At 40.3% G+C, this 26940-nt stretch overlaps 1 protein-coding gene across 5 annotated transcripts in view; it reads right to left on the bottom strand.

Moving 5' to 3' along the window:
• Positions 1-830: 830 nt before the first annotated feature.
• The window catches only part of RIBC2 (RIB43A domain with coiled-coils 2), a 33523-nt gene continuing 7413 nt past the window's right edge, over positions 831-26940 (bottom strand). For 3 of the 5 annotated variants that reach the window (XM_065856381.2, XM_071816649.1, XM_071816645.1), the window contains exons 5-8: positions 21379-21606; positions 19629-19795; positions 12946-18648; positions 831-7572 (exon numbers count right to left, since the gene is read on the bottom strand). In XM_065856381.2, coding sequence (XP_065712453.2) covers positions 18567-18648; positions 19629-19795; positions 21379-21606 — 477 coding nt within the window. In that variant the 3' untranslated portion in view covers positions 831-7572; positions 12946-18566. Of the gene's footprint in view, positions 7573-12945; positions 18649-19628; positions 19796-21378; positions 21607-26940 lie in introns of those variants that run through there. The other 2 variants (XM_071816642.1, XM_071816637.1) reach the window with 2 other exon arrangements.

The raw sequence follows: 26940 nt of genomic DNA, 5'->3' as shown, positions 1-26940 counted from the left end.
GCTCGGAGCCACATTTCCATCTCCTCATCACTGATAAAACAGACAAAACTTCTCTGACAAGCAACTGTTAATAGGTTTCTTAGAAATACATACAGGAGGGGTCTCAACAAAACACTGTTGCGTTTGACTAAATTTAATCCAATCCTTGTTTTCCAGCAATTGACCTTCTGGTGGTATCCATGCACCACCTACCCTGTGTGTCTCACTGTTACTGCACTGTTGTAGGAGATGATAGCCAAATAGGCAAAGAAGGTGTTAACTGGAGTGAGTGGCCTGCTGCCAGCATAGTACTTGCGTTTTGCTGTAACTTCTTAGCTGTCCCCAGGTAACATCACTGGCCTCTCTCTTGTGTCTCTTCTGTTTCTTCATTACCCTCTGCTGCAGGGACAGGTGCTGCATCTCTGGTAATGGGTCCTGAGTCGTGTTTGTCCAGCTCATAGAAAGGTTTAACGTATTTCACAGGAAGCCACTTTGGTCCTGTTGAAAGAAGAACACAAGCATACCCCCTCCCCCAGGGTGATTAGTTCTACAGGCCCTTGCCACTGACTGTTGTGCAGGGGATCCTGGTACAAAACCTTTGGTCTCTGAGATAGTGAATCTGGAACACGGAAGTGTTTTTCCACTGCTGCGATAGAGGAGGGAGACATGGTACAATTAAAAAAATTTAAAGTATATGTTGCATTGTCTAATTGTTATTGAGGCATCATATTCCCCCTTTTTTGTTTTAACAACATTTGTTTCAGTGTGGAATGTGCTTGTTCAATGATAGCCTGACCAGTGGGAGAACATGGAATGCGCGTGGCAGGGAATAACATGCAGCCAACTCAGTGTGAGTGATAAAGCATGATTCAATTTATTAGCCCGAATAGCACTCATTTATACAGTTCACACTAATTATGCCTACTAGTCGATCTATGATTGGTTTAAGTCACTAATTAATCATTTACATAGTCCTCCTACTTGAGATTAGCTAGTTGTGCAACCCCCTCATTCTTATGGCTCTCACCTCCTTAAAGTTGTTTACGATACTCCAGGGTCGCAGTGTCCCTGCTGTTCTGCTGCTGTCAGCATGACTAGCAGTTTCAGCCAAGGCCTGAGGCCTAGTCTCGCTAACATACTATTTAGAATTGGCTCTGCCCGCACAAACGTTCCCATGATCCATGGCCTTTCTCATTTAGCCATTCTCCAACAATTCCCCCTTTTTCTTTTTGTACGAGCAGAGCTTGATTCATCATACGATCTAAGCCTTTTCGAATACATGATAATAAGCAAGAAAATAACATTATTACTATTACAACTACAATTATGATAAGTATAATACTCTGAAGTAAGCTCTTTATCCATCCTGACAGGCCAGACCAACTTGCAAGGCTCTCAAGACCAAAAATTCCTTTATCTTCTTTAATTTTATTAGTATGGTCGAATAGCCTTTTTATTTGCCCATGAATGGACTTAGAATGATCTTCGAGATCCATGCAACAGAGCCTGTCAAATTCTTCACATCCATGCCCATGGGCTAAAAGGAAAAAGTCTATTGCCATACAATTTTGTAAGACAGCATGCTGAGTCTGTGCTAAATCATCTACTATTTCTCCTAAAATTCTACTAGTCATATTTGCTTGTTTAATGACCCAACAGGACAATTTCTCTAGGTTAGAATGCGCTTTACCAGCAGCTAAGCCTGGGAGAAACAGTGAAGCAGCAAAGGTTTCCCAATAATTCCATAGTTTTACATTATCATCACAATTTTCTTCTAACGTGACAGCTACACTTCTTTTCCAGTGTGTTGGATGAGTTCTATTAGGATGATGATGCAGCATTGCTAGACTTAAGCGGCCAATTGTTCATGGACCACCAATAGGTCGGAAAGGAATTCCATTCCATGCTCCGTTACCACAAATAAGATACAATCCAGCTAGCAATCTTCTCGGGAATGTGGTAGTGGGAGCTGGATCGCTTTTATTCCTAGTAAACACGCTGCACCATTTCTCCCATCTCGGCATATTTCCAGTTGGATAAACAGAGGTTTCAACAGTGGTGTCACATGCATAGCGAGTCCCTTCATTGCAGGGGTTTTTGGAAGCGTTAACAAAGACACAAAAAGAAGCATTTAGGAAATCTACAAGCTCAATCTCCTGGGGTTCTGGGCCAATAGGGAGACGGTCATCCCAGACATCATACTTTCCAAACCAATCACTCACGTTTTTTGCTCTCCCAAGATATCTATCTTCATTTCCCTTCGGATCCGCCCATTGTTTTTTACTATTTCTGAATGTCTGGTTTAACATTTCCCAATCGGACTCATTCAACGGTATTCCTGTTAGACAAGTAATAAAGGGTGCACTGGGAGTAGATAAACTAGCACAAAAGGTTGCGGTGTTAAGTGACCTACTTAAGGTTACCCATACATTTTCTCTAGGATCAAAAGAGGTTTTTGGGACTAAGCAGTTAGTTAATGTTACCATGCTCATTAAAGTGATTACACAGACACAGTTCCTGATCCATTTGTTCTGTTGTCTGGGCGCTGGTATGACGACGTTCTGGAGAATCAGATTGAGGAACATCAATGGCGGGAGCAGCCTTGGTCCAGCACGACAGAACCCACTGCAGTCCTTTTCAGTGTTTGATTTGCCCTTTCAACAATGGCTTGTCCCGTCGGTGAATGGGGGATACCTGTGACATGCGTGACCCCCCACATTTGGCAGAACTTTCTCATTTTTTCACTAATGTAAGCTGGTCCATTGTCTGTTTTTATCTTTTATGGGACCCCCATTACTGCAAAGTAACTTGTTAAATGGTGTATCACATGTATCGCTTTTTCCCCAGCTTGGGGCATTACCCATATAAATCTACTAAATGTATCTATCGTTACATGTACGTATTTGTGTCTCCCAAATTCTGGCATGTGAGTAACGTCCATCTGCCATAATTCACATGGTCCTAGGCCTCTAGGGTTAACTCCCATGCCCAGTCCTGGACCATGATGACTGCATTCTGGGCAAGCTCGTACTATTCCTTTGGCTTCTTCCATAGTGATGTTGAATTGCTTATGTAGTCCTTTGGCATTCTGATGGAAAACGCTATGCGTTTCTCATGCTTTGACAAAGTCATTCAGTGGTACTGTGACTGCTACTAATCGATCAGCTCTGTGATTTCCTTCGCCCAAGCCTTCTGTCCACATATGGCTCCTGATGTGGATGACCGCATATGGATGACGTCTCTGTTGTAATGCGGACTGTAACTGACAAAAGAGCTCATAAAGGCGAGGATTCTTGACTTCCTTGAGTCTGGCACCCTCTATTCTTTGTAGGATACCAGCGACGTAAAGTGAGTCAGTTATGATGTTAAGTTCACGGTCATGCCACTGAAGGACAGCTCATACTACTGCAGCTAGTTCTAGAGTCTGGAGTGAGTCTCCTGGCACCGCAGGGAGGATGTGATGGTGCCACACTCCACTGTCCAAACAGGTAGCAGCTGCTCGTCGAGACTTCTTCCCTGCATCAGTGAACACTGTGATTGCATCAGGTAACGGCATCTCACTTCTCTTAGAAGGCATGATCCAACTGTTTTGACTAACCCACTGAAGTATTAGTGACTTGATAGAGTCCACTACTATACCATTTGCTGCCAATAGCAAGCTGATCTGAAGTTCTTCTGATTGTCGAATACACCATTCTAACATTTCCCTTTTTATAGGTAATCTAATGATTCCTGGTTCAGTTCCTGTAATTTGTAGAATGCGTGTTCTTCCTTTCCTGACTAATTCAGCTAAATTTTCTAGCTTTTGTTGTATCATTTTCTGTGGTTGCAGCTTTGTATACAACCATTCTAAAACTCAGACCTTCTCCCCCTTTTTCTTTTTGCACTGTGTCAGTGCACCTATGAGTAGAGAGGGCCCGTTGAGAATGGTCAGATCCACAGGAATAGCTGGGTCACGTCGATCAACCCAACGATGGGTGATTTGCGTAGCTATTCGCTGGAGAGTTTCTTCTTGTGGAGGAGACATGTATATAGGCTTGGCTGGATCTACTCCCTGCAGTAGTGGCCGTAAAATATCTAAGTCTTCATTGGGGATCCCTACAACTGGCCTTAGCCACTGCAAATCTCTCATTACTTTCTGTGCGTCATTTAATGTACAAATGTCAGTTTTTATTTCCAATTTTTGTGGCTGAATTTGAGATTCAGAGATTTGCCAACCCAAGTATTTCTATGGGGCTGTTTTTTGAATTTTTTCTGGAGCAATGATTAGTCCTTCGCGTTTTAAGGCCTGTGATAAAAATTCTTCTTGTTGTTCAGTAAAAGGTTCCTTTTGAGCTATCAAGATATCGTCCATATAATGGTATATTACTGATCCTGGCCATGCTGATCGAACTGGTCGTAATGTATTGTCCATGAAGAGCTGACAGTGTTGGGCTGTTTTTCATACCTTGGGGAAGCACCGTCCACTCAAATCGTTGAGCAGGTGCTTCTCTATTTATTGATGGTAAAGTGAACGCGAATTTTTGAGTGTCGTCTGGATGCAGGCGAACTGTAAAGAAACAGTCTTTTAAGTCCACTACTAGCAGATGCCATTGATCAGGCAGCATCGCAGGATTAGGCAGTCCAGGTTGCAAAGCTCCCGTCACTTGCATCTGTGCATTCACTGCCCGTAAATTGTGCAGAAGTCAAAATTTTCCTGATTTTTTTCTTGATTACAAAAATAGGTGTGTTCCATGGACTTGTAGATAGTTTCAGATGACCCTGCTGTAGCTGTTCTTCTACTAGCTGATGTGCAGCTTTCAGACTTTCCTTTTTCAACGGCCACTGCTCGACCCATATTGGAGAATCAGTCAGCCAACACAATGGGATCGGGAAAGTCCAGGCTGCAGTGACCATTACTAAAAAGGCTTTTCGGTGGTGAGAATAACTCCTAATTGGTCCAGGACATCATGACAAATTAGTCCATTAACTCCTTGAGGCAAGGTCATAACAGTAATGTGAGTTGATGCTGTCCTACCATCTATGACAACGGAAACACGGTCTCTGCTGCGCAGGACGGAGGAGGAGCCTCCTACTCCTTCTACTCCTCTGGCCATGGGCAACAATGGCCAATGACGAGGCCATTGTTCTTTTGCTACGATGGTAAGGTCAGCTCCTGTATCCAGGAGTGCCTCTAAGATGATCTGCTCTCCTCCATTGCACAGTGTAACCGATGTCACTGGTCGGCGATTCATGGCCATTGTTAACATGGCTAGGCCTCCTGTTGATCCAAATCCAGCTGTTCCTCGTTCCTTTGGAGACAATGCTTCCATGTTTTCAGTCAGTTGTGGAATAGGAACTAGTTGTGGAATTTTGCTTCTGGATGGAATATGTTTAGGGGGAAACGATGTCTGTACTACTATAGATATTGTCCCTTTAAAGTCCGCATCGATAACCCAGGTAGAACAAGGAGTCCTTTTAATCCACTTGATGATCATCCAAATAGCAATGCACCTTGCGGCTTGCCATTAATCATTATAGGTCCAAACGTGGTTGTGTTGATCTTTTGTGGTCGTTGATCTATCAATGTGAAGTCTACTGCTGTTGCCAAGTCCAATCCGAGGCTCCCTCTAGTGGCTAGGGGCAGGGATTGCGTAGGAACGGGTTGGAGCTGGGACTCGGTGCTAGATGCTGCTGTTGTTGCGCTAGCCCTGGCATTCCACTCAGTTGAAAGGGGGCTGCAATTGTTGTCATAGTGCGGCAACCTCTCACGCTCGATTGTCCGTTTCCCGCTTGACGACACGCTGGGGTACTGTGGTTATTCATGTTGCAGTTTCACACCAAACTTGTTGAGCCCAGCACTGTCTTCTGATGTGTCCTTCTTGTCCACAGCGGAAACATTTGTTTCCTCTCTGCATTGTGAGTCGGGGCTGTGTCTCAGACTGTTTTAGAGGTGCTAAGGCTACGAAGGCTTGTTGTTGTGCCTGTATAAGGTCTTTTCCTAGCTCTCGCACTGCTTCGACTAACATAGCTTGTGGACTCACTGGCACCCTGCTCATGCGATCTAGCATCTGTTCTATGGTAGCATCTCCTGGCAAAGTTAGTATGATAGACTTGGTGGAGGGATTAGTATTTTCCATAACACATTGCCTCAATAATGCTCCCTTCATCCACTCTTGCACATCAGATTGGTCTATCGCTGAAGTCACCCTATCTACAAATTGTGAAAAAGTCTCATCTCTGCCCTGTTTTATTGACCTGTATGATGGTGAGGGAGGGCTTGTCTTAACTTCTGCTATCACTAATCGCGCGGTTCGCATAGACTCTGAGCAAACATCCGGTCCCTGCTGAATCTGCATGTCAACGGAAGCATATCTATCTGTTCCCATTAACTGTTCAACTGTTACTCCCCAAAGACCATCACCTTGCTGCCGAAGTTGGTGAGCGGACACTTCGCAATATTGCTGCCAATGTGCTTGCCGTAACAACTGTTGCGACTGAGTCATAATCATCCTAATAATACCTTTAATGTCCTCTGGGCATAGGATGGTTCCTCCCCAGATGTAATTTAACAGTTGTTTTGTTGGTTCGCCATGTATTCCTGATTCATTCACTGTTGTTCTCAATTGAGATAGTAATTTCCAGTCTAGTGATTGATGCATACCTTCAAGATTTCCATCATTCCCCACATCGTATTTCACTGGAAAAGCAAAGCTTTCAGAAATATTACTAGCCACATCAAGTTGTTTTTCTTCCACTGCTTGTCTTATGATTCTCCTCCAATTCACAGGAGTCACCCTAGGGCAGCTCATGGGAGTTGGAGTTGTAACTTCTTCATCGTTCTCTTTTGGTTTATTCTGAAAGCGTACTGGTTTCATTTCCTCCTCCTCAGATGGGGGGGGGGCAGATGGTTCCGCAGTAGTTACATTAGATCGTGGGGGAATGGGAGGCGGTTCTGTACTCAGTTCCTTTGCTTCATGATGTACTGGGATAGGACACCCCATAGCAGGCACAGGAATATGATTCCCCCCAAAAGTTAAAAGTCCTGCTGTAGCTTCTGCACCCCCCAACTGTTCCATAGCTACTGCTGCTAGGTTCTTTTCTAACTGATATCTCTTAATATTAGTAACTATCTCACACCACGGCTTCATTAACTTTTTTACAGATTTATCTTCATCTATAACCATACCCCATAAAACATCACCTAACCTTCGCCATTCCGCTACGTCAAAAATTGAGTCAGGGTTCTGAAAGTACCCTTTTACTCTTCCTAATGCGACTAAACCCGACAATTGCTTAATGCAATCTACCCCCCGCTTTTCTAAAAAGTGCTGTAAAAGATCTAGGGCTACCTCGAGATCCATGTTGCCGGCACTCTTTTCTGCTCCTTGATTAAGGCACCTTGATTAATTCGTTTACACAGTTCTCTGTTGCAGCCTTTCCAGCAGCCCTCACAGACGGCGAACCCCTTTTGGACGGTTCAGGCTTCTATGGTTGACACGCCGTAGAAACCAGCGTTTGGTCGATCTTTGCCCCCCGGTCGCTGCTATCGGTGCTTGTCTGTGTCCGCCGCTCCGAACGATAAAGTCGCCATAGGTCCCTGTACAGGTGCCACTTGTGCGTGGCGGGGAATAACATGCAGCCAACTTAGTGTGAGTGATAAAGCATGATTCAATTTATTAGCCCGAATAGCGCTCATTTATACAGTTCACACTAATTATGCCTACTAGTCGATCTATGATTGTTTTAAGTCACTAATTAATCATTTACATAGTCCTCCTACTTGAGATTAGCTAGTTGTGCAACCCTCTCATTCTTATGGCTCTCACCTCTGTGGGGGACTATGGTGGGTCCGTGGATTCCCTGACAGAGGGCATGGGAACAGAAATTAGCCTTGAAGATATGAAGGCCTACCCATGAGAAAGATGGGAGTAAAGGAGTATCCAGAGATGTTAAGGATGTACTTGTGAGAGAGAAGGGAGTAGAAGAGTAACATTGATGATGGCAAAATTAGCCAATGAGATGTTACTGCTGTAACTTGTAACCAATAGTGAAGAGACACATGAATTGGTAAAACTGTATACAAATGCACTTGTGGCAATAAATGGCATCTACTACTTTCATCCTGGAAGAACTTGGTCTATGTTGTTTGTCCGTCTCAACCACGACACACCTCCTCAAAGTTGTTTACAATACTCCAGGGTCATGGTGTCCCTGCTGTTCTGCTGCTGTCAGCATGACTAGCAGTTTCAGCCAAGGCCTAAGGCCTAGTCTCGCTAACATACTATTTAGAATTGGCTCTGCCCGTACAAACATTCCCATGATCCATGGCCTTTCTCATTTAGCCATTCTCCAACAGTGGAATACCTGTGGCATGTGAAACACCCCACTGCTGTAAAAAATATTGCGTGGATCTAGCAGTTTACCCAGGACTGTTGTCAGTTTCAACCTGTTGTGGCACACCCAGCCTAGCAAAACAGCGGGTCCAGTGGCACGGAACATCTCTGCTTTTCTCACTCATACGAGCAGGTGCACAAAGCATACCTGAAAAAGTATCTATAGAAACATGTACATATTTCAAACGGCCAAAAGATCAGACGTGTAGCATCAGACTGCCAAATGGCATTAGCTGGGAGCCTGTGAGGGTTATCTCCAAGGGAGGGCAAACTTGTAATCAGACCATGACATTCCAGGCAAGAGTGCACTATGTCTCTCACTTGTTCAAGAGTGAGACCAAACATCTTTTTAAAAGCAGCAGCATTCTGATGGAAAAAAGCATGTGAAGCCCTGATAGACTAGAAGCAGACTGCAGCTACAATATAAGAGTCCACAACTGCATTCCCTTCTGTTATGAGACTTGGTAAAGTTGTACGAGAGTGTATCTGAGTAACAAAAACAGTTTGCAAAGCTGTAATGGAGTTTGCAATGATACAAACATTTCAAAGAGCTGCTGTTGCAAGATTTCTGTAAGAAAAGCAGAGGGGATGCACTGTAGGACCTTGATTACGTACTCAGAATCACAAACCAAATTTAGAGGTTCCTCCCTAAAAAGCTCTAAGGCATGTAAAGCTGTGCCAAGTTCTATTAATTCGGTTGAACCTTCAATAGCTTTAAAAGAATGATGCCAATCATTATCTTCACACCAGACCACTACAGCTTTATGAGACTTCCCCGAATCATAAACAAAAACTGTGCGAGCATGTGAGACAGAATGGTCTGATGTCAAAGACATGCAGATTCGGCAGCATTTTATATTTAGGCATGCCAAAAGCTATGCTGTTAAGAAAATCAGCCAGTGCAATTTGCAAGGACATAGATTGTGAATAAAAAAAATCAAAATCAGATTTCACAAATTGTACATGTATGACAGATGGGTCACGGCCCACTAAGACCTGAATCCGTCCTCTGCCTTTTTTGATCAAAGTAACAATCGATTTCAGGGGCTGAGTAATAGTTTTACGGAAAGAATTGGGCAAAAAAATCCATTCCAAGTATATCAGTCTGTTTGCATTCTCATCATACTGTCCCACAATAGCCACAGGTTGTTTTTTGTAACTGTAAATAGACATGTCTGCAAGTTCAATCGAATGCTGTCAGCCTTCAAGTTTGTAATTTTGTGTGCTACCAGCTCTAATTCTCTCTGTGCTTGTGGAGTTAGAGTGTGAGGACATGTTAAATCTGAATCTCCTTTCAGCAAATTAAACAGATACCAGAGTTCATGGTTAGAAATTCCAAGCATGGGTCGTACCCAGTTAGCTGTACCCATCAATTTCTGTAAATTATTCAATGTCTTAATATCATTATTAATTGTCAGAGGTTGGGGTTTGATCATAGTTTCTCTTAAAATCCAGCCTAAATATTTCCGAGGAGGCACAGTCTGTGCTTTTCCCTATGCAACTGATAAGCTGTGAAGTTTCAGAGCTTGAAGGAAGTGTGTTACCGCACTCTGTAGATAATCAGATTGCTCAGCACAAACTAAGATGTTGTCCACATAATGATATATTATAGCCTCTGTGAATGCCTCACGTGTAGGCTGCACAGCAGTACTCACAACAAGCTGACAAACTGTGGGGCTGTTCATCATGCCCTGTGGTAAAACGGTCCACTGATAACGTTGCATAGGTTAAGCATTGTTAATGCTGGGAACTGAGAAAGCAAAATACTGACAATTGTCAGGATGTAGTGGAATGGTAAAAAAACAATTCTTTAATGTATAATCTGTAGCATCCAATTACTAGGCTGCATAGTGGGATCCGGGACTCCAGGTTGTATGGCTCCCATAGGTTGCATTACTACATTAATTGCACATAAATCTTGTAGCAAGCACCATTTCCCTGATTTTTCTGGAATAACAAAAATGGGAGTGTCCCACGGACTTGTGGAAGGTACTATGCGTCCTGCCTGCAACTGTTCTCAAACTAGTGAATGAGCCTGGAGCAATTTTTCCCCTTTCAAGGGCCACTGGTTGACCCAAACCGGCCTGGCTGACAACCCAGTAAGTTTGAGCAGGGGCTTTAGATAGGAGACCCTTAAGATAAATTTGTGCCTGCAGTGGTTAAAGTCATGCCATTGGCATAGCAAATCCCTACCCCAAAGGTTGATAGCAGTCTGTAACACATATGGCTGAATCCAAGCTGAGATATTATCTGGGCCAACAACCTGTAACATCCGAGCACTGTTTGAGTTCCTCCAATTCCAACAATTGTGGTCATAGCTACTTTTAGGGGCCAATTTCCTGGCCAGTCTTATTTAGAAATGATAGAAACATCAGTGCCAGTATCCACTAGCCCTGTAAAGGTTCTGCCCTGAATTGAAACAGTAAGCAAGGGTTGCTGTGTAGAAATCTCCTGGGACCAAAATACTTGTGGTTGGCCAGAAATCCCAAAACCAAAATCACCTTGTTCAGCTGTAACTATTTGAGGGACCCAGTAGGCAAGAGCAACAGTTGTGCAATTTGCTGATTAGCTAGAATTTTGCAGGGAATCCGAGTCGCTGTAAACATGATTTTAATCTCTCCAACATAGTCTGCATCAGTTACACCAGAAAGGACAAATATACCTTGTACACTAGCAGTAGAGAATCCAATAATCAATCCAAAAAATCCATTAGGCAAAGGTCCCCATACAGAGGTACCTACTGTATATATCCAGGATTCTGTAATTAACAATTCTGTCGCAGTTGCCAAATCCAACCCGGCGCTGCCTGCGATTACAGGGATGAGATCATAGACTGTGCGCCGGATTGCGATACTATTGCTGCTCTCGGGGGAGAGATCGTTCTGTGGCTGAGAGGTCAGATTCCAAACCCTGTTGGATTGCAGGGCACCGAGTTTCGCGCCCCTCTTGCCATTTCCCAGCAGGGGCTTCCCTGATCTATCAAACTGAGATTTGCAGGAATTACTCCAGTGATATCCGTTCTGACAGCAAGGGCACAACTGCGATGAGCACCCTCTCTGCTTTTTATAGCGCTTTTGAGGACAGTATTTACTGACATGACCCTCATTATCACAAATAAAGCACTTAAGACTCACTTGATTTACACTTAGCTGAGACAACGCGGCTGCTAATACTGAAGCCTGATCTGTTTCAGTCCCTATATTCTGACAAACCTTAACATATTGCGCGACATCAGTGGCTTTACCTTTCACCGACAACAAAGCAGCCTGGCAATGAGAGTTAGCGTTTTCATATGCCAGTTGAAGTAGTAAAACTTTTGCTGCATCTTCATTTTCAACCTGCCTTGCTATAAGCAGTTTGCAGTCTGTCAATGAAGTTTCTGTAAGACTCCTGCAGTCCCTGTCTTATAGTTGCAAACGAGCTTACGCACTGCCCTGACTCCGGGACCCGACACCACGCCATAATAGCAAGACAAGTTGCCTGTTCAGAAACCTGCTGCGGAAGCCCAGCCTGCGCCTGTGGAGTGATATACTGTCCGGTTCCTAGCAACATATCCTGATTTATCCCTACTCCTGATGACAAATTTTCCATGACCTGTTCAGTCACAAGATCTTGATTCTCTAACTGCCACACAGAATATTGCACTGGTGTCAAAATTGTTTTAGCAAGCAATTTCCAATCTCATGGAGTCATTATGTACATGGCACCAATACCTTCGATAATTCCCATTGTAAAAGGACTATGTAACCCATTCTCTTGCACAGATTTTTTAAACTCCTTAACCATTTCATAAGGTATTCCATCATGTTCTGGTGATTGTTGTGGTTTGTAAATAACTGAAAAGGCAAAAGAAAAATTGCCGTGCTCCATAGCCTTTTCATGGCATTTTTGCATCGCCCCTTTATGTTCCCTATATGTCTTAGTCAGGAAGGGGTTACTGTGTGCTGTGTAAACACCATTAAAATCAGGCAAAGGAGGTGCTGTGGGCAGAGTTTTAGACTCCTGACCCAGCTCCTCACAAATTTCTGCTTTATCTTTACACAGCTGTGATGGCATTAATGATGGATATAAATCTGACTCCTTTTCGAGATCTACAGATCCTGACTCAAAAGGATTAGTGCTGTCAGTGCTGTTAAGACTCAAATCATTAGCAACCTGCTCATTTGTGTTTTTCTTTCCATACTCCCCTTTTTGCCCTCGCATTATTTGCTCTGCTGACTGTAACTGTGATAGCGCAGAGTACACAAATCTCCAAGTTACATGTAAATCATCAGGAACTGCAAAACCTAAATTCTTTTGTGTGTGTAGATGTTCCCCAACCTTTTTCCAAATATTACTGTCAAACATGCCATCACTCAGAAACCAACCACAATTCTCTTTCACCCATACCAGGAGCGAAGCGACCTGCTTCTCAGAAATACGATGCCCAGAAGAACGTAATATATGTAGTAAAACCTGTAAATACAATTTATGTTCCTGAGAAGCAGCTTGCCCCATACTAACGCAATCCCGCAGTTCTCTCCTTCAAAGAGGATGGCTCGTCCCTATTATACCCCAGGGATTAATGTGGCCACAAGCAAAATTTACTCACCCATCAGATTGTGTGGTCACCGCCACACACACTGCTTGATGAAGAGCCTCAGAGGGGTCAAACACTCACACGGGGCAGCACTTGCGGTGATGAGGAACGATGGACACCAGGATGCAGACAAAGATGCACACAGAGAGAGAGATCTTGTTCAGGAAGGAGCACAGAGTTGGGCGGAGCAGAGAGCTGAGCCAGGCTGAGGCCCTCTTTACTAACCATTGACAGTTTATAGGATTTACAGATATGGGCCTGGACTAAGCGATTACACAATAAGTTTTTTCAATAACTGTTATTAAAAACACACCACACTCACGTTATGTTTGTTTCAGTTATGTTCCCACTCATTCACAGGCCAGGCCCAGTGACATTCACACATCACATGTACTTGAGGGTGGTTATCTGGCGTGAGATACCATTCTCGTGAGTCTGGGCTATCACTCTTTACAATCATGAGAAACCTACTTTAGCACAACCTGTCCAAGGCCCTTTATATTTTGACTAGTTGCTATGATCTAATTAAGTAATAAAATTTGTAGTAATTTGTGAATACCTAAGTAGCAGGTAGTCTTAAAGAGAAGGCTGTAGGAGACAAAATTTATAGGAGCAGCAGTCAGAAGAAATAAGGTTATTGCAAACAGATTTAAGAAAATTTTTGTGTGAGTAGGGAGGTTTCCAAACCAAAATCATTTATTATGTGGAACATATTGGTAGATGTCTCAAGCCATTATGTGGACTACAGAGATTACAGAACAGCATAACAAAATGGACAAAAATAAATTGTCAAGAATCAATGGTCTGCTTTGAAGAGAAACAACTAATCAAGTCCCATAAGCCTTTGTCCTGGTAAAATGTTATTCAACATAGTGAAAAAGGAGGTAAATATTGTGATCGTATACTTTGCTGCTCATATTAACCTACCAGTGTAGTAAAAAGATGGTGAAAAGAGCTGCATGGTAAGTTAGTGATACTGAGTGGGGAGATATAAAATGGTAGGTGAAGTTTGATACAAAAAAATCTCAAAAGTAATGCACAATAAAACCTAAAAAAAAACACCCAAACTAAACCAAATCAAACAAAATGCCCACAACCTTAAGTTTATATATATCTGGTGGCCCTGAATGAGCTGATACTACTGAAGAAAAAGATCTCTGAGTCAGAGTATAGAGTTCTATGAAAATGCATCTCACTGCTCAACAATGGCCAAGAAAACAAAACAGATGTTGCGATTATATGGAAATATACATACAAATACTATGGAAAATACAATAGAAAATACCATTCTTACACAATCTTCTGACTTCATCTCAAAAAGGCTATGTAGTAAAATTCTTAAAGTACAGAAATGGTTAGCAAGGACCGAGAAATATACATTACAGCTGTTTAATGAGGAATTACTGAACCAACTAAGGATTCTTCAGCCTAGAAAAAGAGAAGATTAAATGGTGATGTGACAGAGGTCTAATAAACTGTAAAGAAAACAGGGAATAGCTGTTCACCATTTTAAAACATTTTCATAAAAATATTAACAAGCACCAACCAAAGCTGGAAGATATCAGGTTCAAAACAAACAAACAAAAGGTATGGAGTCTGCAAAACTACTGTTCTATCACGGTTCTTAAATTTAATAAGAAGCACCTATAGCTCTGCAAGTTCCTAAGACAGTTTGATGGAAACTAATATTCCTTCATCAAAGAGAGGAAGATGATTTAATTGGATACTTATTCTGTCATGTTTCTTAGTCCCTCTTTAGGGAAAGAAATGGAAGAAGGGTAACGATACACAGAATTTCAAACTCATTTGCTCACACCAATTACTATCATTTCAAAGACTTAACTATGCACTTTTCACTATGTAGTGAGATACACTGAAAAATACATCTCATTTAGCTAGTTTACCTTCCAGTGAAACACAGAAAGATTTGTACCAATGCAATTTAAACATTACAGAACTGCAAACATATCCAAAACAACTGATTGCCATGAGATTCTATTATACCAAGAATTTCCTTGGGTCAGAGCTTTGCTCCAGATTTAGGATGGAGAAATTCCCCACAGCAAGGAGCAAGGTCACTTAACATAAACTGATGGCTTCTACAACAGCCAGAGTAATTTTGTGTTGTCTTTTCCTGAAAGCAATCACCATTATCTTGCTCAACAGCATCACAGACATGCATTTTTCAAAGGTGCATGTATATTCTATCAATGCTACCTCTCAGTCTTCACTCCTTTACCTGCCTGTTTGTTCATCTGTAGATTGAATATTTTTTGATACATGAATCTTGCTTACAGCAAAACTAAAAGCAAATACAATTATATGAGTGAAATTATATTATGAAATATAGACAGTGACCAGCTCATAGAAGTTAAAAGTTGCCTTTTCAGTGTCGAAATAATACTGTCAATGATCAATATGCGATGTTTAATTTGCAATATTATAGAAGTATAAACTTTGAAAACTAAAAGCAACTAGATATTGTTAAAAGGATGTCCCAGATATAACTCGGGAAGTATATAGCAATAGATTAAAACAGATGAAAGGATGAATAGACCAGGCAGGGAATAGTCATTATCCTTGGAAGTATTAGCTAGCCAAATTTGGCTGTTGTTAACATCCATTAACTCCATAGTTTTAGAAGGCCTTCTTCTTTAGATCTCTATAAAAAAATCAATTTAATGTAAGCCTCTCTTCAGAGAAGGAAATACAAGTTCATCTATCACATAATATACAATATTCAAAGAATGGTAGCTTAATATGAAAATATCTCTAATACAAAATTACTTGTTCTTCAAGTCCTCCTAGGAGCAAGTGAAAAGGTTTTGTGCATACAGTGTATGGAATTATAAAAAGTGTGTAAAAAAAAAAAAGTGTAAAAAAACCCCAGGAAAAAGTAGAATACTGGACTCAGTTCAACCACCGTAACTTTTTTTTAAAACTTTAAATACATAGCTTTTCCCAGATTATTAACCCAGAGTACAGCTGTTGTAAAGTCTGTAAAAACCTACTCACACAAGTTGGACAAACGAAGACAGCTTCATGAGCTTTTCAACACTTTATTGATTTTTCTGTCCAATAACTAAAACTTTAGTTAAAAAAACCAAAAAGTCAGAGACTGAGATATTCACCACAGATCAAAATGAACCATTTGATGATCTTTCTATTCTAGTATCTGCACTCCTGAGATTGTTAATTTAATACAGTATTTGGTAATACTACAAAGACATACATCCATGTGTGAATCCCAGTCTGACGAATAAATGAATCTCCAAATGCTACCACATCAGAATTTCTTGAATCCCATCCCTTCTTACTCCTTTGTAGTCCAGCTCATCATTAGTAGTGCATGTGTGATCTGTTCTCAGCTTTTATCTTCAAACTTTGCTGAACAGCACATTCTTCAGTTCCTGTTTTCCAGCGATAATGCATTTCTACCTGGTTTCTACCCATAATGCAAATAGTTCCTCTTGTATTAATAAACTAAAACTGCGACATAGCTTTTGGCTATGGGTTATACTGTCCCAAGACACTTCATTAGCCATTTTTACACTCTCTCCCTACTTGATTTGCTTCCTCCTCTCCATCTAGAAGGATTAACATGATGGTCTTTTCCAGACTTCTGCTGTTATTACTTTGTTCAAAATGGTAAATAGTCGTATCAGCCTGATCCCACAGGTACACTATTTCAGCTGAGCAAATAGACCTGTTTGAAAAGAGTCCCCTTTCAAGGAATGCAAACAGACCTGTTTGAATAGTGCCCTTTCAAGGAATGCTTCCTTCAAACACCTCAAAATCTTCCTAATAATAGCTATCTTGAGAACCATGCATTCGCCATTACTTTCACAAAGATGAGAATAACTCATTAGAGTTTACCTTGGCCTCAGTTTCTTTAAACATCTTTCCTACTTAGCTTGGTGCAGACATCTTCAATCTGTTTCATCAGAACTCAAAGTTATTATTTATCCTGATACAAAGAACAATCAGAGGACTCTTTGCCAATATCATGAGGAAGTTTTAACCACAAGTTTACATCCCAGATTCTGGCAAGCTACAAATACGTATTCAAGACATATTCTCATAAACCACCTCTCCTTTTATTAGGCGTTTACAATCTCTTAGAGGTCTTGGATGTTTAGCCGAATATCTGGTCATCTCTCTCTCATTCTTTCATCTGTTTTATATCATTAAGTCTTCTAATCCTTCTTCCAGTCCTCTATATGGCATCTCTTTGCCTTCTGGATATCTCCATCATCCATGTCTCTTGTGCAGTTAGTTTCTTCCATTGCTTCTTCCTGTTTTCTTCTCATGTGTATCACTTGCCAATTTTTCAAGGATCATTGACTGGCTCTTCCATTGCTAAGTCAATTTTGTAACCATAAGGCCAGGAAGCAAACTGTTTCCCTGAATGGCCCCACTCAAGCTGAGATTTTTCTCCTTGATTTTGTTCGGTACACACCTGCTTTGTGCTCCCTCTTCCATCACATCTGTAAACCCTCCCTACACTCTCTTTCAGAAGCACACTGCCCTTAAATTTTCTCCATTATTTCTCATGAGTGACAGCATATGTAGGAATATTTTTCCCCCATACTTTTCCCCACTTATTATAACACACATTCCATTTCTGTGTCATGTCTTATTACTATAATCACCTCAGTAAATATCCATATCTTCACAGAAGCATAGAAGGGTTTTGGTCAGAAGGGATCATAAAGATCACCTAGTCCAACCTCCTTGCAATGGACAGGGTCATCTTCCACTAGACCAGGTTGCTGAAAGCCGCATCCAACCTGGCCTGAACACCTCCAGGGATGGTGAATTCACAAATTCCCTGGGCAGCCTGTTCCAGTGCCTCACCACCCTCATGGTGAAGAATTTCTTCCTTTCGTCTAATCTAAATCTACCCTCTTTTAGTTTACAGCCATTATCCCTTGTCCTGTCACTACATGTCCTTCTTCTCTTGTTATTCCTACTAATCAGGCAATAAAAGTGACACTTCTGAACCAAGTTGTCCAGTTCTTCCTTTTTGCTTGTTTTTCTGTTCTGGCCTTTTTTGCCTTAAAAAAACAAAACAAAACAAAACAAAACAAAACAACAAAGACCAACAAAAACAACAAAACAAAACCAAAACCAAACAACAACAACAAAACCAATCAAACACAACAAAAAAGAAAGCTCAAAAAAAAAAAAAAACCGCAAAATTTTGTGCCTAGGTCATCTTTTTTCCCTTTCTATAGAATCTGCTAAGTGTAGATCACCTGTGATCTATGTCAAGCAGCAGTGCTCTCTCACACCAAGTTGCTTTAAGTAGCATTATATTTTACATCCTGATTCCTTTCCAGAAATTAATTTCTAAAGGCATGGAAAATGTAAATATTCCATTATGCCCGAGACACAATAGTCAAACAACCTACTACTGAATCTACTAATACTTTTTTGAAAAACAAAGTTCAAAAACTATTACAGTGCTCTCCTCCTCTTAGCACAGATGTGGCCTAGCAGACTTTTAGTTTGAGTGCACTGTTAGAACAGGGTAGGGAACAGATGAAAATAATAAAACATGGGATTTCTCAATTAAATTTTTTAATATGTCTACATACTTCTGTATATTTCAGGTTGATGCATCCAGAATGTCAGCGGCTGGTGGTATTAAACTGTGCATAGTACTGGTCTGTTGGAAAATTTGAATATTCTTCTTCCTTAAGATAAATATTCCTAGCAATAAATAAAATAAATGCAGTTAGTAAATGTTTTCCCATTATAATATAGAAATAACCTGAGAAACCTAAAGAGGTAAGGCATAAGCACTCATAAATGTTCATAAAATTCAGAAATATTTTAAATTGAATTAAATATAACTAGATTTTTTCCTCCAAAATGTATGCCATGTCTCAATGTAGCAAAATTCTTCACTCTAAAATAAGTTTCCAGAAAATCTCACAGTGAAAAACTAAATTAACACAATTCTGAATTTTTGCTTTCATAATAGAAAAACATCAGGTATCGGAAATTCTTTTGCAAAATGTATGTATGCACGATGAAGGAAAAAAAAAAAACAACAAAACAACAAACGACCAGCAGACTAGAACACCAAATCTCTTGGGTTTATTTTTTTTCTTCACATAGTATCTTGCTCCTTTTCCCATTAGAGCAGACACGAGATCTGTCCAGCAAGACATGTCCAGTGGTCAGCTAAAGAATCCTCTAGTTTTCTTATAGATAACGGAAGAGATCTGTTTGTGACATTTGCTTAACCTTGAGCTATCAGAAACTGGCAGTTCTACTGAAGTCAGTGGATACCCATCCTCTTTTGTTTCAGAAAGCTAAAGTAAATTCAAGCTATACATTCTGTTTTACACCTGATAATGTAATTTTCTGCACAGTTAATTGTATTTATTCTCTATTTTGCTATCTATATAAACTGTCTGCTGTCAGTGGAAGACTTAAGACTTCCAGCTACTAATCCATACATGTAAGTCACTAACAATCATCACTTACTCTTTGAATATTGTTTAAAATAGTCCTGAAAAACACACTTAAGCTGAATTGTTGATTTCTAAGTAAGTATAAGCTTTTGACAAATGTATTTTAAAAGTAACAAACAATACAAGTGAAAAAGCTCTTTGAAAGCTAAGCTATTGCGTCAATGGTAAAGATTTTTATTTGAAAAAAAAGAAAACTCTTTTGTTACTTACTTTGATTTCTGCTCCCGAGATAGCTCTGCATTTACATTATCTACAGCTCGGCGGTATTCCCGATTTTGTCGTTCTAGATGCCGCTCTAAAACCAACTGGGCTCTTGCAGCCTGTAGACGTTGCCTGTCCCATTCGGCATCTCTTTGGCGTTCTTCCTCATTTAGTCTCTATAGGAGTGCAAAAAAAATGCTTCTTTTTCTCTTTGTTCAAAGATGAAACAGTATATGTAAAGTCTGATTGGTAAATTCATCCAAACTTGCTTTCCTTTACTGAACACTAGGGGTAACATTTGAAATAGGGAGAAAACTAGGTAGGAGCCCACACTTTAGGCAGAAGAAAGATACTGCAGATTAGAAAACTGTCCTTTTCCAGAGATCAAGACAGACTCCTACTTCTGCACAAGGTAAGAAAATTTGCATCTGCTGCCTGGCAGAAGTTAATAAGTAGATTACTATTTCTTTCTGACATATTAGCTCTCTCTAAAAACCCAGAGCAGCAAAACAGGCTTGTTTTTTGTCTTTTGAGGCTTTTATTTGTTGTTGTTTTTTTTTTTTTTTTCCAAGTTCTTGTTTGCAGGAATTCTCATTTACTGAGGTTAGAAGTTAGTAGTCATCAGTATGCCTTAAAATATAGCTAATTCAGTGTAATAACTGAGCCACCTACACCAGATGCCTAGAGCAAAATTGGTTTTTTTGCCTCTGTTATACTACCACTTCCTTACTTCTTGTCTGACATCACATTGAACTAATTCAAGAAACCAGGCCTGCAAAAAACTCACTTTTCTTGGTGGGGGTCATTTTCTGCCAGCTTAACTAGCTGACTAGGTTCACATTAGGGTCATAGGAGAGCCATGAAAATGACAATTCTATCTTCAGGTTTAATAACAGCAGTAGATAAGACATAGCGTAGCATATGGTAGGATAGGGATTAAAAAATAAAACTGGACAGCTATGCATTAGCTGTTATGAATCCAGCCTCTGCACTGAATGAGGTAAGTAGCTTCTTACTTCACGATAGCTAGGTCTGTACTCTCATGACTGCCTAGGAAGGGTACATTTCTTCATTTTGACTGCCTGCTTCTATCCACCTTAAGAGCAGCAATTGTTGGCAATATTTTGTTTTTCTATTGCAACTCTGTCACAGAGCATGGCTCATAGTTGTGTGGGATGGTAGGAAGAAAACTCTGTTGCGTTCATGAACTTGAACTATGACTATGAAATATGCATGAGCAGGAATACTAGACCTGTTCTATTTGTCTCGCTTGAGTACCCCTGAGCACAAGAACGATGCCCCAGCTGCCCTGCTCTCACCCTCAGCCCCTGGCTCTTCTTGCCATATGGAGCAGCACACTCCTCCTCATCCCTTAGAGGCAACTCATGCAGTTTTAAGTCCTAAACTGCACCATGAAGCCTGGCTCTCAGGCTGTGGCAGAGCTTTGCTCCTCGGCAGGACCACCACAGACTGTGACCCAAGAACCACCAGGGCACTTGGCCCTGGGCTCCACAGCAACATTCCTCCCAGCCAAACTCCAGGGCTCCAGCCCACTCCTGCTGCTCCATGACATCTTCCAGCTGCTTCAGAGACACTGTGTTCCTTTTGATTGATTAAAGTTTGGGTAAAATTCAGATCAGTGAAAAACACAGTCTTATAATGGGACATGCAGGGCAAACAATAAATATTTTCTTTTACAAGCATAATCTATAATATTATTACAACCAAGAATACAGAATATGCATGTAAGCTTAAATACCATTTTCTCCAGAACTTGTTCCTTTTGAGAGTAACGGATTGCCATCAGCTGATCCTTATTCATTCCTTTCCATCGATCTGTGATCACACGATGTCTACCAAATGAACTGACTGCTTGTTCAGGGTTTTCAGAAAGTAAGTCTCCTTGAAGGAGGCCGGAAATTTCATCCATGTCATCTTTCATTTTTTGGTGCTTCTCCAACTTCTTTCTCTCAGCTACTTCAGCAGCCTAAGTTAAGTGAAAGAACTGATAATTTTCCAAGAGAAAATACTAACTAAGGGGTGCAACAAAGTCAGCACATCGTGACAGACTTCTTTCCAACTTGCATACCATTGTCAATTGCATCACATATAAATACTATGATTATGGTCCTACAGGCTAAGATGGAAAATCAAATGCTATACATTTCTTAAATGTTGTCAGATCACATACAGCAAGCAATTTGGGGAAAAATAATTTTGTTTTATAAGAAAAGCCAGAATTAAATAAAAAATAATTTCACATTAGTCCACAAGCAAACATCAGTTGAAATTTGGAAGGCAGCCACAATATGGAAGAAATTTACATTTACATTTACAACCTTGAACCACTAGCCTTGATACATATGACATATACCCGGAGAGCATGGTTAGGCCCTCAAAAGAAAGAGACAGCAGATGCCTTTGCTGATCCAAAATGCAAACTTGAATCATACTATGGGAATCCATCAGTAGTATTAGAAAACATAATATGCGTTTCCTATGGAAATTACTGTTTCTAATGTCCACTTGTGGTGGGTTAACCTTGGCTGGATGCCAGGTGCCTACCAAGTTGCTCTATCACTTCCCTCCTCAGCAGGACAGGACAGGGAGAAAGTAAGTTGAAAAAACACTTGTGGGTCGAGATAAAAGCAGTTTCATAATGTAAAGGTAAAGGTCACACATGGAAGTAAAAGAAACCAGAAGATTTATTCTCTACTTCCCATAAGCAGGCAATGTCCAGGCACTTCCCATCAGTATGTGTAGCACTTAATCCAGAGGATAAATGTAGTAATAACAAATTCCCTGCCCTCACCCCCTCTTCTCTTAGCTTTTATTGCTGAGCAGACGTCAAACAGCAAGGAATATCCCTTTGGTCAGTTTGGGTAAGCTGCCCTGGCCATGTCCCCTCACAAGATCTTTTCCAACCCCAGTGTACTGGGTGACAGGGTGGAATGCTGGAGAGATGGCCTTGAATCTGTGCGAGTACTGCACAGCAGTAGCCAAAACACTGGTGCATTATCAATACCTTTCTAGCTACCAATACAAAGCACAGCGCTATGAGAGCTGCTATAGGCAAAATTAACTCTATCTCAGACAGACCCAATACACCACTGTAAGTTCATAGTCTCCTATTCAGAGGAAATTTTCCCCTTATAAAATTCCAGAAAGCAAAAGGATTTTACTTGGAAATAATTACCTTCCAAAGAACTAGACTAAGCAAACTAATTCAAAGTAGAATGATAATGCCATGCATCATTCATTTCTAATCCGTCTCATTCTTCTGTAATGCGTAAACTAAACCATCAGGAATAATGCTGATTGCTAGCTTCCACTTGGACAGAGGACTGACAATCTCCTTCTTGCTCAAGCACAAAGAGCACAGGTTGCCAGAGTATCTGTGTATGTACTTTTAGCTTATTAGTACTATGAATTGAGCAATTATTTTTTTGTTCTGAAGATGCTCCAGGGTAAATCACATTTAACAGAAAGTCATTTTGGATGGGCCTCACATAATTACTGGCCTATGATGAAGAATTATTGAGGCTTAAAATCTGTAATTTTTCTTTAGATCACTCAATTAATGTCATTCTACTGTGATCTAGCAATAGGTCCAAAAAAGGCACTAAGATATTGCAATTCTAACCTTCTCAGTAAGTGGGAGAGCCTAAAATTTCTGAGCTGTCTGGAAGCTTTACTGGATGAAACTCCTAGCTCTGTGCATACGTATGCATGTAGCACTACTATGCAATGATTAATGACACTGCAAACCAAAGATTTTAAATTCAGAAAATGCATTAGATTTAACCTATCAAGCCAAATCCCTAATAAAACATAATTCATTGGCATAACGTAGGAAAAAAAATCAGATGCACAAATACATGCTCCTTCATTTATTTTGATTTGTGAGCCAACATTATCTATCTTCCCTACGACTAAATGCTTCCTTTCGATGTTGATTCAAGTCATAAAGCACAAGAAGAAATGCACATAGAAACATTATGAGGCCAGGACTTCACGTGCTTAGAGTAACACCCAGTTTCGAGTGCATGAGGAACTAACTGCTGCCAATACAGGACTAAAGGAATGCGCAGCTCCTAAAGTCCTTATCACTAAGTCACAAAGCTCACAGATGACCAGAGTGTCCTATCCAGGGTCTTAGGAACTTGAGAAAGTATTCTTAGTCTGTATAGTAAATACATTTCCTTTGCCTGTATTGTACAGAGACTTCTCTCACAGTAGAGGATTGCACATCCAGCACATTCAAGATAGGAACTCGTTCTTAGCAATGTCTGTTAAAAATCGGTACATGCGCTATGCTTCCTTATGCCTGAAAAGATGGTAAAAATGTTGATGATTCTAGACATTGGATATCAGGAATAGGATGTAAATGATAACAGATATTTGTACAGTACACTTCAAACAATTATAAGACGTTACCATTCTTCTTCTACATTTAGACATTCATTTCAGGTGAAAAAATGGCTCCACGGCGAATGCAAATACATCATTTACTCAAAGCCTGAAAAGCTATTTCTCTGAAGTGGTTGCTGGCTCTGAATTTGTTAGTAATGACATAATGTTGAGTGAATAATGAAGCTGAATAATGAAGCAGAATAATGCCATCAAATGTCCACGATAACAATATTATCAGCAAAACTATAAAGCTGTTGTGGTATGCCCAGGAATAAATTCTAACTGCAGCTATATAAGATCTATAAGATTGTTAACAAATCTATAAATATGAGTTTGTTAAATTAGAGATCCTCTGTAGTCACATCCTCTCATTTTCTTAGTGTTACCTACAAAGTGTCTTGGAAAAGATTCAAGTCCTGTGCTACATAAAGCAAAAAGACCCTTTCTGATTTCAAAAGCACAATCAGCATATCTACCACTGTACTGCGAAACTGGGCATTCCCAAGTGTTAGTATCCTTAGTGAGGAAACTCTTTCTGCAACTGTAAGATTCTGCTATGGAATCACAATCACATCAAAGGAAGTGAAAAATACATACTCTAGTCACGAGTCTGGGTAGCCTTCATTTCTGTTACCTGGACTGCCAAATTAAAATGATTACTATGTATATATGAATGATTCCAGAAGGAATAACTGATAGTTCGAGCTGGTAGTAAAAGGCTTCTCTTGCACCAAGGACAAAAGCAATGTTGGCATTCCTGGTTAACACATACTTAAGTGAAAGAAAATCTGAAATGAAGGATAGCATGAATTTTCTGGATACTACACGCACTTAAAAGGCTTACAGTACAGGATCCTTCGCCGCTGGGAAATATGGTACCAAACTTATCATCAATTCATTGTTCTGCTAGTTAATTCCAGAAGAACAAAAAGAACAATTTGCAATTAGCTTGTTAGGAATAAAAGTCATTGGCAATGGTACTATGGCAAGTGGAGGAAGCTGAACCGCTGTCACAGGGGGCAGCAACATCAAATCCTGTAATAAAGGCAGGCTGTGATGAACTAAGATACCCTACTTTCAGTCACCTGCTGGGATTCTTTACCAATTTACCAGCAGACTGAACAAAAAATGTTTCTCCTCAAGTACATGAATTAGCATTTTTTACGGTTTTGTGTCTCTTTTTTTTTTTTTTTTTTTTTAAATAAGTTATTTTTTACATCCCCTATGGTCAATCTCAAGGACTATAGATGATGGTCATAGCCAAATTCTAATAAATTTTTTCCTTTCTGAAGGTGCATTCTCGTATTACACTTTATCCAAATTACAATAACTGTGGGTTGCCTTAGGAAGGGTTGGTTTGCTTTTTCCCTTTACCACTCACTCCTCCCAGTCACATCTAGCAGTCACTCATTCTAGACCAGAGTTCACTTTCTTTTGGATGTGAGAAATGATTTAACACATCCTGAAGCTTTGTGATCATTAGATCCACTACAAGAGACAAAGTAGAAATAAATGAATGAAACTCAGGGAACAGGAAGGAGTTCCTCTTTTGGTGGTCACTGACAGGTAGAGTAGTTGCGGATAGAGCAAAACATACTGTCAGACTGCACCCTCAAGAGGTTAAGGTCTTCAAACCAGCTATTCAAAATGTTGAAACTGCTGGAAACTTCTGTTTTATGTATATGAGGTCAGATACAGAGATTCCTTCTGTGAAGTTCATTCTCAGTCTAAATGCCCTAGTTTTCTCTCTTGGGAAAAAGATGTATAGTAAATCCCTCTGTAACATAGCTTTCTCTTAAAGACAACATCACTGAAAGGCCTGGCAACCTGAAACCTCTGGCTTGCACATTTAATAAAGAAAAGCAGCAACTGTGGCCAGCACATCATTTCAGGCAAATAGAAGAGCTTTTCTCAATCATTCGGCAAAAAATTGAAATGCTGAAAACAGCATTGTGGTCTTAACTAACTAGCTCAGAAAGAAAGCAAAAGAGGAGCAAGCTATAAATCCAATCTATACAACATAGCAAGGGACAGTAAGAACTAAAATGCCTCAACCTCTGTTATCATATTATCTATGTAAAAAAAACCCAAAGAGCAAGTATTCTTTCTAATTTTTATAAATTTAATACGCACACAAGGCAAGGAGAATGTATATGCCCAAACATTAAAAACTACTTCCTACACAAATGTCCCACCCCACTCTACCCCCAGATCCTGTCACAAATTCAGTAAATGTATGTGGAATCAATTGGTATGACAATAATTATTTGCGATACTACTGCTACTCTAAGTGTACCAGGCACTTAGGGTACTTTTGTGGCTATTCATAAGAAATACTGTTCAGCAGGCCTGACTTCAAGCAGTAAAAGCCTTTTCAGTTACCTTGGGTTATCTATAAACAAAATTATATGTCCAATGTGCCCTGAAAGGCTCAAGCAACACTTCCACAAAGATCTGTACACTTTACATTTACACCAAAAGATAGCATACTTAAAGTAGGCAATTAAAAAGTGATAATTTTGATGTGACTAAATAAATTCAAAGCTATTTCACACCCAATACAGTTTTATCAAACTTATGGCACCCATGTAGCCCTCTGAGCTGTACGTGTAAGCTGAATGGAAAACAAATCTGTGCAGTAAGGTAAAGAACCAAAGTGTGACAGATAATGGTACTAAGACAGACAGAGAAAGGTTCATGTCATGTTTGAACAGGTTCCAAACCACGCTTGGTAAAGAACTGAGAGACATGTATGCAAATACCAAGGAAGCAGCCAAAGCATCAAAAACAGTAGTTGTGAGGAATTAACGTAGGCAATAAAGACAAAAAGCTACTGGTAGTAACGTGCCCACACAAGCAAAAAGAAAAGTAGGCAGACACAGCTAAGATTATTGAATAAGTGACATAA

The sequence above is a fragment of the Patagioenas fasciata genome, chromosome 1 (genome assembly GCF_037038585.1).
Source record: "Patagioenas fasciata isolate bPatFas1 chromosome 1, bPatFas1.hap1, whole genome shotgun sequence".
In the NCBI taxonomy this organism is placed as follows: Eukaryota; Metazoa; Chordata; class Aves; order Columbiformes; family Columbidae; genus Patagioenas; species Patagioenas fasciata.
The sequence above is the reverse complement of the archived record's forward strand: the minus strand, read 5'-3'. Positions and strand labels throughout refer to the sequence as shown.